The sequence below is a fragment of the Ceratotherium simum genome, chromosome 2 (assembly GCF_057802395.1).
Source record: "Ceratotherium simum simum isolate JZ-2026a chromosome 2, ASM5780239v1, whole genome shotgun sequence".
Lineage (NCBI taxonomy): Eukaryota > Metazoa > Chordata > Mammalia > Perissodactyla > Rhinocerotidae > Ceratotherium > Ceratotherium simum.
The window spans coordinates 55,099,313-55,118,007 of NC_141901.1; the positions used below are offsets into that span (position 1 = coordinate 55,099,313).

Consider the following 18,695-nt stretch of genomic DNA (forward strand, 5'->3'; position numbering starts at 1 on the left):
AAATTAATTTGAGTAATATGTTTTGTTTGGCTATATTCAAAATATTAAAATATTATTTTAACATATAATCAATATTTTAAAAAAACTATTAACCCATTGTTTTACGTTCTTCTAAGTCTTGAAAATCCGACGTGCATTTTACACTGACCACATACTGACCAGTGTGCATTTTACACGTCTCAATTCAGACTAGATGCATTTCAAGTGCTCAATAACTACACGTGGCCAATGACTACAGTACTGGACGATGCAGGCTTAGATAATCAGAACTAGGACATTGTCTCCAGGAAAGATGTACTTGTTATTTCTGGGAACGGAAAGGAAACTTTTTGCTTCTCTTTTTTGCCTGGAAACAAGTTCGTTTATCCTATTAGCCAGCTTTTGACTTAAAAGATACAAAGAGAAATCTCAGTGTTTTAGTGGGGTGAAGAAAAGGAAACTTGGAGTAAGCATGGGTGTGCCTAGCGAGAGTAGGAGTGTAGGAGGAAAGACTAGAATTCGGACCAAGGGAAGTTTTGCTGCAGTACTATTGTGAGTAAGTCCAAGAAAGGATGGGGCAGCATGCAGAGGGAATACTCAGGGTTGGACAAAAGGTCTAGTCCTGGAATGTTGTGTTTCTGAGTCAAATGTTAAAGGTGCCTAGTTGGCCATGGGACTTTCTTCTCAATCGTCACCCTCTCCCATACCTGCCCCCATTAGATGGATATTACCAAGTATACAGTGACTAAGAGCTGGCATGACCACTAGAGAGTATAGTCCCTCCAACTACTTTTCAGGTAATTCTTTATATACCTTTCTTTCTCCCCCCTTCCACAAAAGGAAAATACAGGACAAAGGGTCAAAGAATGCATAGAGAAGTAAAAAATATAGAAAATAAAGAAAAGAAAAGAAAGATAGGAAAGAAGAAAAATTGTGGAAACAGACGTAAACAATAAACCAATGTGCCCCTAATAAAATATTGAATGAAGTTTTTCTTCTTCGAGAGATGGAAAGTGTAGGTAAAGGTAGGGAAGTGTGACATAGAGCAAAGGGACATACCCAAGAGAAAATGCTTGCTTTACCATTTTACTTAAAATTGCCTTGCTTGCTTTCTTCATAGCTGTGCCACTGCATATGTTCTACTGGCTGAGGAAGAAGCAACAACTATTGTAGATGCCGAAAGGTTATTTAAACAGGCACTCAAGGCAGGAGAAACAATTTATAGGCGGTCACAGCAGTGCCAGCACCAAAGTCCTCAGCATGAAGCTCAACTGAGTAAGCAAATTTGAACTGATTTTTACCTGTCCTTTAGCTTCTGCAGTTGGCTCTTTTATGTTTAAAACACAAAACAACAATAATAAAAATACTTTAATGCTTAGAAGTTCACTACTTTTCATAAGAGAGAACTAATATATTCATAATATCTACAAGCCAGCAAGACAGAAATATGTGTTAGCTAGAGAATGCTTGTGGAAGGGAACAGATCTGCTCTGGTTATTGAGAGATGTGCTGCTCTGAGAGTTAACAATAATTTATTTCATGTGAGAATTGGGCTGGTCTTTGGAGAAACACAACTCAAAAATATTCAAGATTCAGGAGAACCATTTAGTAATGATAAGCAGCTTTTACATTTATTCTCATCCTTAACCCAAGCAGTAGTAGAGGTACATCATTTGGTTTGCTCTTCAGATTGTATGTATCTCCGTATAGTGACATGAAGTGACCCCTTTAGCACAAAAATCAGCCTTATACTTGGCATTGATTCTTTCTTCGGTTGATTTTTTTCTGTGATGTGTTTGAGATCATATGAGCCATAGCAACTGAGGTCCTTTTTTTTCCATTCTTAGGAATACTTTCCCAGTTATGATTGAGACACTTTTACTAAAGATGTTAGAATCTGTAATGCTGCTGCTTCCTGCTATTTTTTTGTGGCCAGAGCATTTTAACTTCGTGATTTTGGCAGATAGTGGACAATAAATTGAAACATGTTTACATAATGTATTATCGGCTAGCAGTTAAGTTCTAAATCTTTTGTTTGTGGAAATTAAAATTTAGATAGTTTTCTCTCTAAACTAAATATTGATGTATACAGTATGTTTCATTAATGCGTGTTGTTATAACACAACTGTGGGAATATATAATTTTGCAGTCTGGAACTAATGAACTACATCTGTAAAAAAGTCATGCCATTTGTCCTTGTATAATCTCAACTATGGTTATGAGATAGTTACAGAAATAATTGTTAGCCCTTTCTCAAAGTAGTTTTATAGTTTGTTAGTTAGTAGCTGTTGACCAAAAGTTTACACGAGCCATGGAAATTTGGTTTTGAACATCTATTGTTTGTTGGTGAAAACAATACAGAATATTAAAATAATAGATTATATATGCAGAAACTTAATAGGTTAATGTTACTTTTTCTTATTTTTTTTTTTTTTTTAAAGATTTATTTATTTATTTTCACCCCAAAGCCCCAGTAGTTAGTTGTATGTCATAGTTGCAGAGCTTTCCAGTTGCCGTATGTGGGACGCGGCCTCAGCGTAGCCGGAGAAGCGGTGCGTCGGTGTGCGCCCGGGATCCGAACCCGGGCCGCCAGCATCAGAGAGCACGCACTTAACCGCTAAGCCACAGGGCCGGCCCTACTTTTTCTTATTAATGTATATTTCTTTTATGTTAATATTAAAATGCACTTGTCAAGTATACACAAATTACTTTGTATATACTGTACCCATTACTTACTGTTAGAGGCAAAAGTAATCCAATATATATATTTTAAGCTTTTAATATAAAAGACTTCAAAAGTATACAAAAATAGAGCACTATAATGAACCCTTGTTCAATGTTAATCACCCAAATTCAACGATCATTAGTATTCTTCCATTCTCACACAATTTAATTTTAATTGAAACTTCCAGAATAAGCAAATAAAATTAATACATAATATGTTAATGAAATAGCAGGTCATAATACAAAAGGGAAATTTGTGTCATTTTTTGTTTTTTTAAATAGGGAGAGATACCAACGTACTGGTATATATTAAAAGAAGATTGGCAATGTGTGCAAGAAAATTAGGAAGAATAAGAGAGGCAGTAAAAATAATGAGAGATGTAAGTAAATTTGATGACTGGACCATTATATTTATTCCTCCGAAAACTGAAAATGTGGTTTAAGTTGCCAATTGTGTTAATGCAGAATCACTGGTTTTTAATCGGTAGTTTTTATAACAAGATATTTATTTAATATACATACATTTCTCAAGAGTTGAGTCTCCACAGTTTTCGTTAAGAAACAAAAGAATTTCTAATGAATCTCATTCACCTCTGTTGAGTTCCTTTGCTATAATTTTAATCTTTTTTCCTTTTAATATACAGTTGATGAAAGAATTTCCTCCTCTTACCATGTTGAACATCCATGAAAATCTCCTAGAATCACTTTTAGAATTACAAGCCTATGCAGATGTTCAGGCAGTCCTAGCAAAATATGATGGTGAGTGATATATATCTCAGTTGAACGAATGTTTCAAGTATTTTTTTTTCAGCCATGTAATCATAAATTTGATCCTGTTCTAGTATTTCTGTGATTTTCCCTTTCCACTGTTACCAGTCAGTGTTTAGAATCTGTGAGTACAAGTTGCTTTTAAGTATCTTCTTGGGACGGCCCCGTGGCTTACCGGTTAAGTGCGCGCACTCCGCTACTTGCAGCCCGGGTTCGGATCCTGGGCGTGCACCGATGCACCGCTTGTCCAGCCATGCTGAGGCCGCATCCCACATGCAGCAACTAGAAGGATGTGCAACTATGATGTACAACTATCTACTGGGGCTTTGGGGAAAAAAAAGGAGGAGGATTGGCAATAGATGTTAGCTCAGAGCCGGTCTTCCTCAGCAAAAAGAGAAGGATTAGCATGGATGTTAGCTCAGGGCTGATCTTCCTCACTAAAAAAAAAAAAAAAGTATCTTCTTTATCAGGACTTTTGGAAGCAAAAGCCTGCAAGGAGGAAATTTTCTTCTCTCAAGATTTATATACGAGTGAGGTACTTGGAATACAACAGTGAGCAAGAAGTCATGGATTTAGCCCTCACAGGATTTACAGTGGAACATACAGACCGATGAATAGTAGTTATATTGAAGGCTAGTGTGTTAGGTGAGATCATTGGAAAAGTGTGTGGTGCTGTGTACGTAGGATGGTACCTCATTTGTTTTGGAGTGTCAGGGAAGGCTAACAGAAGTTGTTCAGTAGTATGTATAAGAGTAATTCAGAATAACATTTTCACAATGCTTTTTAGTTACAAAGTGTAATTTATTATCTCATCTGATCCTTATAGTAATCTTGTGAAGTGGTAGGACAAGTTATTTTTACTATCTCCAATTAGTAAATAAGGAAACTGGAGTTGAAGAAGATTAAGTAAATGGGTAAGGTCTTCCAGCCAGTAAGTAAGGTAGCCTTACTTTAAGTTTAGGTAAGCCTAAACTTAAATCCAGGTATTCTATTACTTTGTTTACTAGTCTTCCAATAGTAAGAAGTCAATATATATTGGCTATTTTTATTATTATAACAGTGCCGTTTACCACAAATGGAGTTGGGAGAATTTTTAAGAAGCTTTCTCCTCATTCTGAGTGAGGCATCAGCTTTTCGCACGAAGCTGAAAACATCCTCACTGGCTTAGTATTTCTGGTAATATCTTTCACTATAACAGAACACATAAAAGTCACTTATTCACACTTGTCCTGTTGTAAGTTCCTACCCATTAACTTGGGAATCCCCATGACCTGGAAAGTTTGAAATGTGTTACACTTGGAAAGAGAAGTTTATTTCTTTTAAACATCTGGAATTCTTAGGAAGTGCTTCAAAATAGTATAGGCTCATGGAAAAATTTTTGAGAAATTCTTTCCATATGTAACTTTTTGGGTGCATGGCCTGCTTATGGTACTTATTATTAAGCTTAGGACTGAATATAGAAAATCAGATAGGACCTGATTCATTAAAAATAAAACTAACAACTTAGATATGCTTCTGCGTTTTCAGTTATTTTTATGAGTCCCCAGTTTTTACCATTCTAGAATCCTGAAGAAGTTAAAAGCAAATTTATTTTTTTAGTTCTCCATTTGCTGGTATAACTCTGGAATCTAAAATTTCAAGAGAGTTCTGTAGTCTTACTCTCCTGATAACATTGTTTTGGGCATTCTTTAGGAAAGAATTTATATAATTAATTTCATTATAGTTTCCAATTAATTTTTTTTATTTGATAAAAAATCATCATTTAAGAAAATGTAGAAAATACAATGACATAGGAAGAAGAAAAAATTGAAATCACCTGTGGCTGTATCACCTAGATTTAACTACTGTTAAATTTTTGTTTTTTTTAATCTTATTTTTTCTCTGTGAACAGGTGGAGTTTTTCTGTAGTTTTAACTGTACTTTGCCTTTTGCCCTGAATAGTATTATTGTAAGCAGATTATTGTAAATATTTGTTGAGTACTTTTCACCATCACACTGAGGGCTTTCACAGACATAATTTAATTTAATCTCTGCCAGAAAAGTACCATTTCCCTATTTTGAGAAGAGAAAACTGAGGCTAAAGAAGCTGCTACTGGTTCAAGGATACATAGCTAGTAAATAGTAGAATCAAGATTCAAACTCAGGTCATCCAGTTACATGTCCACGTGCTTCTACTACTATATTATATCTGTTGAATTTGTGCTATGATTTATGCCTATTAAAAATTGTCTTAAGATATTTTTTGTGATTCTTACCTAAGTTGAAAATTATTATTGCAGATATAAGCCTTCCAAAGTCAGCAGCAATCTGTTATACAGCAGCACTATTGAAGACAAGAACTGTTTCAGATAAGTAAGTAGTTATGAAAACTACAATAATTTGGAAAGACTGCTAAACTCAGTATTATGTTTTTCATCCTCTGCCTTTAAACAATACTCTTTTGCCCGCCTACTTCCTTCTGAATGACTCTTGATCTTATAGGGCTTTGAGACTTCTTTTGTGTAGTAGAAAGAGCAAGGTTTTGATAGCTAAGTAAACGTGGGTTCAAATTCAAAGTCAGCCACATACCAGCCATAGTACTTTGGGCAAGTTAATCAGTTTGAGTCTCTTCCTTTCTGTAAAATGAGGATAATAATACTGTAGGATGGTTGTGTGAGGATTGTGTGTGTTAAATGCCTAAAGCAGTGTTAGAACAAAGAAAGTATGTATAGTACATAATAGCTATGATAATGATAAGCTGAGTGGTAGGGAAATGGGTTTCATGTTGTCTGTTCTGAGATAAAAATTCTGAGTTATTCTGTTTTCCTTATATTTTAGGCTGCCCTTAGTGAATTTCTCTTTATTCCACAGATAAGATATTCAGAAACCAACCAAATGGCGACCATTTTCTTTCACCTTACATTACTGTGCCTTGATAAGAATTAAAATGGGATATTCAGCCTGTTTCCTCTCATTGAAAATTCCATGAGAATGTACTTCTATTTCATGCGATTCTCTGTATGTCCCTGTGTAGCATTTCTTATTTTATTACCTTCAATGGACTTCTAAAGGCTTTCTTTACCTAAATTTGAAGATTTCCATTTCTTATGCTGCCTTTCTTTATATGTTGAATCAAAGGCTTTACTTTCATATTTAGGAGTTACTTGGCTTTGGCCTTGGCCATGGCCAGAAACCTCTGATTTAGGGGGCTAGATTATGATCTAAATTCATATATATATATATATATACTTTTTTTTAATATTTATTTTTTCATTTTGTGGTTTTCTTACAGATTCTCTCCAGAAACAGCCTCCAGAAGAGGGTTAAGCACAGCAGAAATTAATGCTGTGGAAGCAATTCACAGAGCTGTGGAATTTAATCCTCATGTTCCAAAAGTGAGAAATTTTATGATGGAAATACTACTTATTTAATTTTATCAAATTGATGACAATGTATAGACCAAAGTTTGGGTCTCCATAGTTTGAGTCAAAATTGTTTTAGTCAGCTATATTTTGATGCTTATTATTTGCCTTAAAGGGGATATTAAAGGGCATTTAGAAAGGTGGATAGGAGCAGTAGTTCACTATAGGCCTTGTAATTGCTTTCAAAATAAAATTTGAAGTGTGTTCACTTAGCTGTTCATTTTACTGTAGTTACAGAGAAGAAATACAATGGTTTGGTCCTAATAAAAGATTATTCATATTTCAGATCATTAATAAAACTTCCTGTTACTATAAAAGCTTTTTACATCTAGACAGATGTCTAGATTTTGAACTAGGGCTGGGTAGACAAAGACCGACAAATAGATTAAAATAATGAATGATAGGAAACAGACGTGGAACTTCCCAGAAAAACTGCCGAGTTGATGTATGTTTAGTTTCATATGAAACTGTACCCATCTTGTTTGTCTTTATATTGTACACCTTGCAAACATATAGATTATTGGTTAATCTTTGTGTGTTATCACCCAAGATTAAATTTTGGATTTTAAAAACAATGCCCCATATTAGAAAGTATAGAATATTCAAGAATAGATGCCTTTACTACAAGATGTAATTATAACTGTTGATTCCAGTGTAATGTGTGTTAATGGAATTTGGAAGCTAGTAAACATTAAAGAAAGTGATTTCTAAAAGATAATCTTCAAGAAGTGAAAGTTGTCTGTTAGAGTAAGTAAAGATCGAGTCAAGAAAATTACCAAAATCTAAAAATGACAGTCAACAAATATTTATACCATTCTCTCATTAAGTGACACTGGTCCCATAAATTTAAACAAAATTTTTAGTATGAATTATAATACATATACAGCACAAGGTAAAAAACAAATGTGCATCTTAATGATTTATTATAAAGCAAATGAGTGGAAACTACCTCTGAGGTCAAGAAATAATATTGCTGACCCCCAGAAACCAACCTGACTGCCCTTGCCCAATTACAACTTCTTCCTTCTTGCCTAAAGGTAACCACTATTCTGACATTAATTATGTTCATTTCCTTCTTTTCTTATATTTTTGATCTATACTTTTCCTTTATTGTTGGCTTTAATAAAACAAGTTAAGGAGTGGTCCCTCTTTTTTTATTCTCTGGAATAATTTGTGTAAAATTAGAATTATTTCTGCCTTAAATAATACTTAAATGATAGAATTTGGTGAAAAAGCTATCTGATTCTGGAGATTTCTTTGAGAGAGGATTTTCATTGCAAATTTCATTTCTTTAATTACAAGTTCAATTTCTTTTCTTTCTTTTTTTTTTTTTTTTTTTGCTGAGGAAGATTTGCCCTTGAGCTAACATCTGCTGCCAATCTTCTTCTTTTTCTGTGTGAGCTGCCGCCATATCGTGACCACTGAGAGACCAGTGGTGTAGGTCCAAGCCTGGGAACTGAACCTGGGCCGCCGAAGCAGAATGTGCTGAGCTTAACCACTAGGCCACCAGGGCTGGCCCACAAGTTCAATTTCTTTAACCATTCCATAACTATTCAAATTTCTTGTTTCTTCTTGTGTTAGCTTTTGGTAAGTTGCATTTTTCTGGGAATTTATTTCATCAAAATTTTCAAATTTATTGGGATAAAGATTTCATAAAATCCTTTTATTACCATGTTAATATTTGCTGGGTCAGTTGTAATATCTACTTTTTAATTCCTAACACTGGCTACTTTTGTTTTACCTTGATCAGATTCCCCAGGGATCTATCAATTTTATTAGTCTTTGCAAAGAACCAAGCTCTGGCTTTGTTGATTCTCTCTACTGTTTGTTTTCTGGTTCATTCATTTCTGCGCTTTATGGCCTTCCTTCAACTTTATTTGTCCCTATTATTTTTTATTTCCTGTATCTTCTGACATAGATACTTAACTCATTATTTTTCAGCCTTTCTTCTTTCTAATATATCCATTGAAGTCTATAAATCTAAGCACAATTTTAACTGCATACTATAGCCATACTCATTATATAATTTAGTTCAAAGTATTTTCTAATTTCCATTATGATTTCCTCTTTGATTTAGAGGTACATTTATTATATTTAGAGGTTTATTTCTTAATTTCCATACGTATGAAGATTATCTTTTTATCAGTGATTTCTAGCATAATAACATTGTGGCCAGAGAACATACTCTGTGTGATTTCATTCCTTTGAAACGTTTTTCACTTCTTGAATTTCTGTTTATTTTTCTGTGTTATTTATAGTTTCTAATTCTCTGCCAAAATTTTAAATATAATCTTTTATCTCTTTTAAAATAGTGTAAAATAGTTCTCGTAAAGTCTTTCTCCGATAATCCGAATATCTGGAACTTATGTGTATCTGTTTCCATTATCTGTTTTTTCCTGCTGCATCATATTCATATTGTATTGTTTTCTCTTATCTCTTATTTTCTTTGGCTATATACCAGATATTTTACTTAAAAAATTGTAGAAATAGCTTGAAACCTCAGATAATTTTATCTTCCTTCAGAGAGGGTTTTCTTTGCTCTTAGTTGCCTGGAAGAAACACTAGCAGGACAGGATCACCTTAATTTGGTTTAAGGGATTGATATTTTCTGGTCTACCCAGATGACTTGAAACTGGGCTGCAGTCCATCAAAGTTTAGGTTTATTTCTCATTCACCCATATTCCTGGGATGCAGCCTTTCAGGGTCCCAATCCAATCCTGAGGGTTTTACCAGGGCTTTCACTCTTTTTTTTTTTTTTTTAATTTATTTATTTATTTTTCCCCCCAAAGCCCCAGTAGATAGTTGTATGTCATAGCTGCACATCCTTCTAGTTGCTGTATATGGGACGCGGCCTCAGCATGGCTGGAGAAGCGGTGCGTTGGTGCGCACCCGGGATCTGAACCCGGGCCGCCAGCAGCGGAGCGCGCGCACTTAACCGCTAAGCCACGGGGCCGGTCCCAGGGCTTTCACTCTTGATAGGTCTTGGTCTGACTTTTGTTCCTCTAGCCTTATGAAACTGGCAAAAAGGCTAAACAACGTCTTAGCCATCTTGTCCAGGATTGACAAATATCCGTATAGTAAAAGAAGCCCCAAGTGTGGCTTACTTCTCTGATTTCGGCCTTCTTTGGACTATGGACTGATAATTCTTTACTGTTTGTTAATTCTTTGATGTATTTGATTAGATTTTAAAAAATACTTTGTTCAGCTTTTCTAGTTGTCTGGGAGGGTTGAGCTGAATTACCCAGTCTTCCATTACTGGAAGCAGAGGTCTGAAAATACTTTTATATGAAATGTTTTGCTTTCTCATGCTGTGGAGAGGTTAAGAGAAGGATTCTGTAACTAAACTGCCTAGGTTTGAATTCTGGCTTCACTACTTCCTAGCTGTATGACCTTGGACAAGTTACTTCTCTGGACTTGAGTTTCCTCATGTATAAAATGGGGATAATATTCCCTATCTCTTAGAGTTGTTATTAAGATTAAATGAATTCATATCTTTAAAGTGCTGAGAAGAGTGCCTGATACATGGTAAACATTACAGCAGTGATTGTCATTGTTATTATCCAAGATGGGATGGAAATCTGTTCCTTGTGTAAGAAGATAAACAGCAGTTATTAATCAGAACTATTCAAATTAAATATATCATCCAGATATCTAAAAATTTTATTTAATTCCTACTCAAAATAACAAAATATAAACTATTTGCTCCCTATGGTTGTGAACTTCTTTTCTGCTTCAAAAACCATTTCATGCAAAATGTATTTTCAGCGGTAACAATTCTGATGATGTGGATTGTGCATTGGTTTTCAAAACTACTGCTGGAGGCACATAAGTACGGGAGGGTAGTGGAACTCTCAGGCATTGCTCTAATGATAAAATTGAATTGTTGGATAGGTAATATATATTAATCTCCAAATTGGATCTGCTCTAGATGATCTGTGATGCTTTTAAGGATACGTATTTTGAGTTTAAAAACACACACGCACACATATACTGAAATACAGCAAAATAATTCTGAGAGAAAGAAGACTTAAATAAATGGAGATTAATACCATGTTTATGGATTAGAAGACTTAATATTGTTAAGATCACAATTATCCCCAAGTTGATCAATAAATTCAATGCCATTTTTATTAAAATCCTAGTAGGCTTGTTTGTAGAACTTGACAAGCTCATCCTAAAATTTATATGGAAATGCAAAGGACCTAGAATAGGCAAAACAATTTTGAGAAAGAACAAAGTTGGAAGATTTGCACAACCGAATTTCAAGACATTTTTAAAGCTACAGTAATTAAGATAGTATAATATTGGCATAAAGATTGAAATATAGATCAATGGGAGACAATAGAGAATCCTGGAATATAACTCAAAGAATTATGGTCAGTTGATTTTCAACAAGAGTTGCAAGGCAATTCAATGGGGAAAGGATAGTCTTTTCAATAAACGGTGCTGGAACAATCAGGTGTCTATATGCAAAAAAAAAAAAACAAAAAACTAGACCCTTCCCTCACACCATATACAAAAATGAACTCAAAATGGATCATAGATCTAAATGTAAGAGGTAAATTTATAAAACTTCTAGAAAGAAACAGAAGAAAATCTTTGTGACCTTGGGTAAGGCAAAGATTTCTTCAAAAGCACGATCCATAAAAAGAAAATTGATAAATTGGACTTCTTAAAATGTTTGCTCTTCAAACGACACTGTTAAGAAAATGGAAAGATAAGGCAAAGGCTGGGGAAAATATTTGCTAGTCATATATCTGTTAAAGTTCTGTATCGAGAACTTATAAAGAGCTCTTACAACTCAATAATAAGACGACAAACAACTCAATTAAACAGACAAAGGATTTGGATAGTCACTTCACCAAAGAAAATATATGAATAGCTAATAAGCACATGAAAAGATACTCAGCATCATTGGTCATTGCGGAAATACAAATTAAAACCACAATATGATACTACTTTATACCCACTAGAATGGCTATACTCACAAAGACTGTCAATATCAAGTGTTGGCAAGAATGTGGAGAAACTGCATACATTGCTGCTGGGCATGTAAAATAGTATAGCTACTTTGGAAAATAGTTTTGCCGTTAAACATGTACTTAGCATATGACCCATCCATTTTATTCCTAGGTATCTACCCAAGAGCAATGAAAATGTATGTCCGAAGACTTGTATGCCAGTGTTCATAGTAGTATTATTCACAATGGCCAAAAACTTGAAATAATCCAAAGACAGGTGAATGAAAAAATAAATTGTGATATATCTATATAATAGGAACACTTCTTAGCACTAAAAAGGAACAGACTATAAGTACATGCAACAACATAGATGAACCGCAAATACTGTATGCCAAGTGGAAGAAACCAGACACAAAAGACAATATATTTTATGATTCCATTTATATGAAATATCCAGAAGGGGTAAAACTATAGACATGAAAAGCAGATCAGTGGTTCCCTGGGGCTGGGAGTGGGAGTGGGATTGACTGCAAACAGGCATAAGGGAACTTTTTGTGGTGATGGTTGCACAACTATAAATTTACTAAAAATCATTGAACTATATACTTACAATGGTGAAATTTGTGATATGTAAAGTATACCTCAATAAAACTGTTAAATATATATAATTTAATATAAATATATTTTGATAAGTATATAATATGCATATACTTTAACATTTTAAAATAATTTTTATTTAAAGGTAGAAATTTACATATCTTCCCCTCAACTTAATGTCACAGCGAGTTGACAGTTCAACTCTATCAAAATAGCTAAGTAGAATGGTGTTATAACCCTACATTATTGTCTGTGGATAGACACGTTAAGCTGGGTGTTATCAAACAAGATAATTATTAAGGTTTTTTGGAGAAATTTTAAGCTCCAACGACTTGGGTAATATCCTACTTAAATAACGTTATTGTTATATGAACGGGGAGAGCTCTGGAATTTGTGGCTATTGGTTTTTGCTAGGGTTTTACACGTGTTGAAGTACGTACAGATATTCTCTGTCTCTCTTCTGTTATGGTCTCTATTCCTGATTCTTAGTTGTAGCTAGCAAACACAAATGCTTTAGGGGTTTTCTGCCTCAAACTTCAACTGTGGGTCATGATAACTTATTTATCCTAATGAATAGTGATATTTAAATATATATTCATTTTAAGTCTTCTTTTATTCTTACAAATTTATTATGCAGATTTGTCAAATATTGTATGACTCTTACCAGTAAAATGACAGAGGATGAAGCTGTTTTAGCAGGAAATATTTTTTGGCAACTTTCCATATAACTATAACAGAAACGGCTGTAGGTGTAGAGCTGTGCAGTTTGTTAAAGCTGGAAACTATTAGAAGTGCGGTAGAGAAAGATCACATAAATCTCTTCAGACTATGAATTTGCTTTAGATGTTTCATTAATATTGATTGCTTGTATAGATTTTTTTAATCTACTGAATGAATTTCAGTGTACGGTGACTGTGATAGTAAGAGTAAAAAATTAGAACAGCATGTTTTCATAGTTTTTGACTTGTTCTTCATCACCTAGCTATGGTTTTGGTTCAACAAGTGTTTTTTTTAGTCACCAAACAAGAAAAAGATTGTGAATCTTTCAGCTACTATAGAAATTGTCAGTTTTTAAATTTTATAGTGGAAAATGTTTCATACCTTTTCAATATTCCACAGCATCCTGTTTCAGTCATTCTAGTGTCTCATATTCTTTGTTATCTAACCATCAAGAAGTTTTGTAGAAGGTATTCTTTTTTTTTAATTGAGATAATTCACATACCGTAAAATTCACCCTTTTAACTACATAATTTAGTGTTTTTTTGGTATATTCACAGGGTTGTGCAATCATCACCACTACCTAATTCTAGAACATTTTCATTACCCCAAAAAGAAACCCTGTACCTATTAGCAGTCACTCCCCATTCCTCCTTCTCCTAATCCCTGGTAACCACTAATCTACTTTTTGTCTTTATGGATTTGGAATCATTCAATATGGTGGCCTTTTATATCTGACTTTTTTCACTTAGCATAATGTAGCATGTGTCAATATTTCATTCCTTTTTATGGCTGAATAATTTTCCATTGTATGAGTATGCCACATTTTATTTATCCATTCATCGATTGATGGGCATTTGGGTTGGTTCTATTTTTTGGCTATTGTGAATAATGCTGCTATGAATATTCATGTGCAAGTTTTTGTGTGAACACATGGTTTCACTGCTCTTGAGAGTGTACCTACAAGCAGAATTGATAGATCATATGGTAATTTTATGTTTAACTTTTTGAAAGACTGCCAAACTGTTTTCCAAAGTGGCTGTGCTATTTTACATTCCTGCCAGCAATGGGTGAGGGTTCTAATTTCTGTACATCCATGCCAACACTTGTTATTGTCTGTCTTTTGATTATAATTATCCTTGTAGGTGTACAGTAGCATCTCATTGTGGTTTTGGTTTGCATTTCCTTAATAACTATTGATGTTGAACATCTTTTAATGTGCTTATTAGCCATTTGTATATCTTCTTTGGAGAAATGTCTGTTCAGGTCCTTTGCACATTTTTTAATTCGTCTTTTTATTATAGAAGGTATTCTTTAACACTCTTATTACAGTAGGCCATTGACATTCTTGATTAATATGGTCCAAAACCATTGGGAATCTCCATAGTTGAAAGCACCACTATAACATATAATTTCACCCATGAAATGAAAATGGGGTGGCTCATGAACCTTGCTGAGATGTGGATGCTAAAGAGTCAGCTAGGGTTATTCATTAAGTAAGTTACTCACGTATGTGCACAAGCCTCAGAGCACATGATTCAAATTTGTGCCTTAGTAGAATGATGGATTTATAAATCATGGATGTTTAGAGATACCACAGATGATTGAAACTGTAAATATTAAATCCATGAATGTTAGTGATGTACCATAGATGTGATTGTTCTTAGTATGACACTTTACACATCAGTTAGAATAGTATTGTCCAACTCTAATTTAGAATCTAGCAATAGCTTGCTGCAGTATTTCACTGAAGGTTTTTTAGTAGGCATTCTACCACCAAATTTTTTTTAATTTTATTACTTTTATATTTAAATTTGAAATAATTACCTTAAAAACAAATCATAGACTATAAATTCCAAAAATATATCCATAGGTATACTGTCAATTGACTTTTGACAAAAGCACCAATGCATTTCAATGGGGGAAAGGAAGCTCTTTTCAACAAATGGTGCTGGAACATCTGGGTGTGAGAATGGGGGAAAATCATGAATTTTTCTCATAGCATACATAAACATGAATTTGAGATGGATCCTTGACCTAAATGTAAGAACTAAAACTATACAATATCTAGAATAAAACATTTAAGAATATGTTTGAAACTTTGGGGTAGGCAAAGATTTTCTAGGACACAAAAGGCACTTAACTATAAGAGAAAAAAATTATAAATTGGCTTTTTCAACAATTTAAAATTCTGCTCATTGAAGACAGTGTTAAGAAAATGAAAAGACAAGCCACAGACAGGAAAAAAAATTTTGCAGTTTGTTTGTTTGGCAAAGGACTCATACCCAGAATATATAAATTAAAAAAGACAACTTAATATGAAAAATGGTCAGAAGCCTTGAACAGATAGTTCATAAAACAAGATATTGGAATGTCCAATAAACATTTAAAGAGGTGCTCAATATTGTTAGTTATCAAGGAAATGCAATATAAAATCACAACAAGGTACTGCTTCACGCCTACCAGAATCACTATAATTAGAAAGACTGATAAAATGTTGCTGAGAATGTGGAGCAGTTAGAACTCTCATACATTGCTGCTAAGAGTATAAAATGATACAACCACTTTGGAAAACTGTTTGGCAATTTCTTAAAAGTTAAACATATATCTCACCCTATGACCCAGCAATTCTACTTCAACGTATATCCCCAAGAGAAATGAAACCATATGTCCCCAAAAAGATTTGAACATGAAAGTTTATAGCAGCTTTATTCATAATAGCCCTAAACTGGAAACAATACCCTAATAGTGTATTAACAAATAAACAGACAAATTGTGATATATTTATTCAGTGGGATACTATTCACCAATAAAAAGAAAAAACAACTGATACAAGCAAAACATGGATGAATCTCAAAAATAAAGTGTTGTACAAAAGAATACATACTGAATGATTTCATTTATGTGATGTTCAAGAAAAGGGATCTATAGTGATATAAATTAGAACAGTAGTTGCCTCAGGCGGTCAGGATAGGAGATTAACTGGAAAGAACTTTCTGGGGCGATGGAAATGTTCTATGTCTTGATTTAGGTGTTGCTTGTCTCCATTTGTCAAAACTCATCGAACTGCATACTTAAGATCTGTGCGTTTTAATGTTTTTAAATTATACCTCAATAAAGAAAAAAGAATCTGACTCAGCATGGAAAGCACTGTCAAAGTATCATGCCTTTTGATTCAATGAAAAGGATATATGTGAAGTGCTTAACACAATGCCTGAGTGTCAGGCAACAGTATTGATTTTCATGGCAATCATTGCTTTATTATACTTCTCTTACCATTTTCTCTTCCTGTTTAAGCTGTTCCAGTATGTACTCTTTCTTTGTGAATATTTTTTTAGTACTTATAGCCTTAGAATGTGTAAGATTTGGGGATTCCTTTGTTGAGATGAGGTGAAGGTGAAGATGTTGAGATATTTAGGCATTAACTAATTTGAATTAGTTAATACTCTGAGGACAATTTATTTGTGTCTTACAGAAGAAGCCCTTGAGGGGAAGAATAAAGTAGAACATTAAAAACAAACCAATAACAAAAACTTGTTTAGTAAATCTCTACAACTTGAGTATATGTTTAGGAATATGTTATTTGTAGTGTCAAGAAATTGTTCTTTCTTTTTTTTTTCTTTCTTTTTTTGTGAGGAAGACTGGCCCTGAGCTAACCTCTGTCAATCTTCCTCTTTTTTGCTGAGGAACATTAGCCGTGAGCTAACATCTGTGCTCATCTTCCTCTGTTTTGTACGTGGGATGCCGCCACAGCAGGGCTTGATGAGTGGTGCATTGTCCGCGCCAGGGATCCCAACCTGCAAACCCCAGGCCGCCAAAGCCGAGCACGCGAACTTAACCACCACGCCACTGGGCCAGCCCCAAGAAATTATTATTTCTTATTTTACGTAAAACTGTTTTTAGTATTGTGCTGCCAAGAAAGCAGACTGTACTTGGAGGCTTTTCTAAGTGCAAGGGGAATTTTAAAAATAAATTGATACATAAAAGGTAAAATCTGCTCTGGTTGATCAGAAATTGAAGCCTGTAGGATGTTATGAGTCTCATCCACTAGAGAAGATACTAGCTCTTTAGCAGCAGGCTTATATTTCATTGGCCAAACTACCTATGTTATAGCAGCATATATAAAAGATAAGAAGGAAACAGGCACTCAATTGAGATTCTGAGTGGCATAACAGGAGTAAAGGGAGAAAACCGGAAGTGGTGTTGAATTCTATGACCTGAACTTAGAGCACAGTGAGGCCGAGGCCTTTGCCTTTGCCTTTGCGTTACATTGTACTGTGGCCTAGGTGGAAAAGTTGAGATGTGAAAGGCTTGTCTCTTGAGGTGCTATACAGGAAAGGAGTTTTCCTGTGGCAAATGCCCTCTCTAGCCTCCCTTCCCTCTCCTTTCAATATAAGATGATTTTCTCTTTGCTCCTGAGGCTGTTAAGTAGTATTATGTTTTCTTTCAGTTTATTCATATAGCAGTTCTGTTTACTTTCTTTCTGGGAACTGTCTTTAGTCTCCCCGCTAATACACATCCATGTGGACTCTTTGCATTCAGCCTGCCTGTCCAATCTCATAGAATGTGCACTGAGAAAACTAATTGCAGAGATAAATTGGTTCTTGGTGTGCATGACTGATCAAGAGCAAAGTACCTTAATTTCCAGATGCCTTCAGAGAGATTTTTCTTGAACCTCTGCTTTTAAGAGGAAGATTATAAAGCATTATCATTACTTCAGGTCAGAATTATATTGCTTTTGGTCAAAAGCTGTTGTAAGATTTACAAAGTAATAAGAAACAAAGTAATCTAAAGATAAATTGTAAAGATCAAAGCAATTCAAAATTAAAGTGATTGAGTATAAGCATAGGTATGGTTTTAGAGTTATAAAAGAAATCATCAGACCATACATCATTATGTCTTTTTAACTATAAGTAGCTATAGAGCTACTTTGGAAGTAGCTTTAATTTTTTATATTTTTAGTGCAAAGCAAGAGACTTGAGTAGTTATTTGAGTATATTGTCCATAGTTGAATACTAGTTACAATTGTCCCAAGCAATTTCTGATTTATTCCAGATATAACAATAAGATGATTTGGAGTTAATATGGAAGGTCCTGTAGCACATACTAGGTGCTAGCCTTGGTTTATGTCTTCAACTGTATTTTTTTTTTAATTTTTTATTTATTTACTTATTTATTTTTTTCCCCCAAAGCCCCAGTAGATAGTTGTATGTCATAGTTGCACATCCTTCTAGTGGCTGTATGTGGGACGCGGCCTCAGCATGGCCGGAGAAGCGGTGCATCCGTGCACGCCTGGGATCCGAACCCCGGGCTGCCAGCAGCGGAGCGCACACACTTAACCGCTAAGCCACGGGGCCGGCCCTCAACTGTATTTTATTTGCTGATAATTTCCAAATCTGTATCTTTTAACTCTGGCTTCCTTCCTCCTTAACAGACTTGCATTTCCATCTAGTCGTGGAAAGGTTTACCTGGATATCTAATAGGTACCTCAGACACTTTAATGTGTTTCCAACTTTAATGTGTTTCTCTTCTCCAACTAGCCTCTCCT

At 34.5% G+C, this 18,695-nt stretch overlaps 1 protein-coding gene across 5 annotated transcripts in view; it reads left to right on the plus strand.

The window, feature by feature from the left end:
• ST7L (suppression of tumorigenicity 7 like) overlaps nt 1-18,695 on the plus strand; it is a 155,259-nt gene that overhangs the window by 35,426 nt on the left and 101,138 nt on the right. For all 5 annotated transcript variants that reach the window (XM_087445453.1, XM_087445464.1, XM_014780023.2 and 2 more), the window contains exons 7-11: nt 1,100-1,254; nt 2,986-3,083; nt 3,348-3,462; nt 5,751-5,823; nt 6,743-6,845. In XM_087445453.1, the coding sequence (XP_087301579.1) occupies nt 1,100-1,254; nt 2,986-3,083; nt 3,348-3,462; nt 5,751-5,823; nt 6,743-6,845 (544 nt within the window). The remainder of the gene's footprint in view (nt 1-1,099; nt 1,255-2,985; nt 3,084-3,347; nt 3,463-5,750; nt 5,824-6,742; nt 6,846-18,695) is intronic.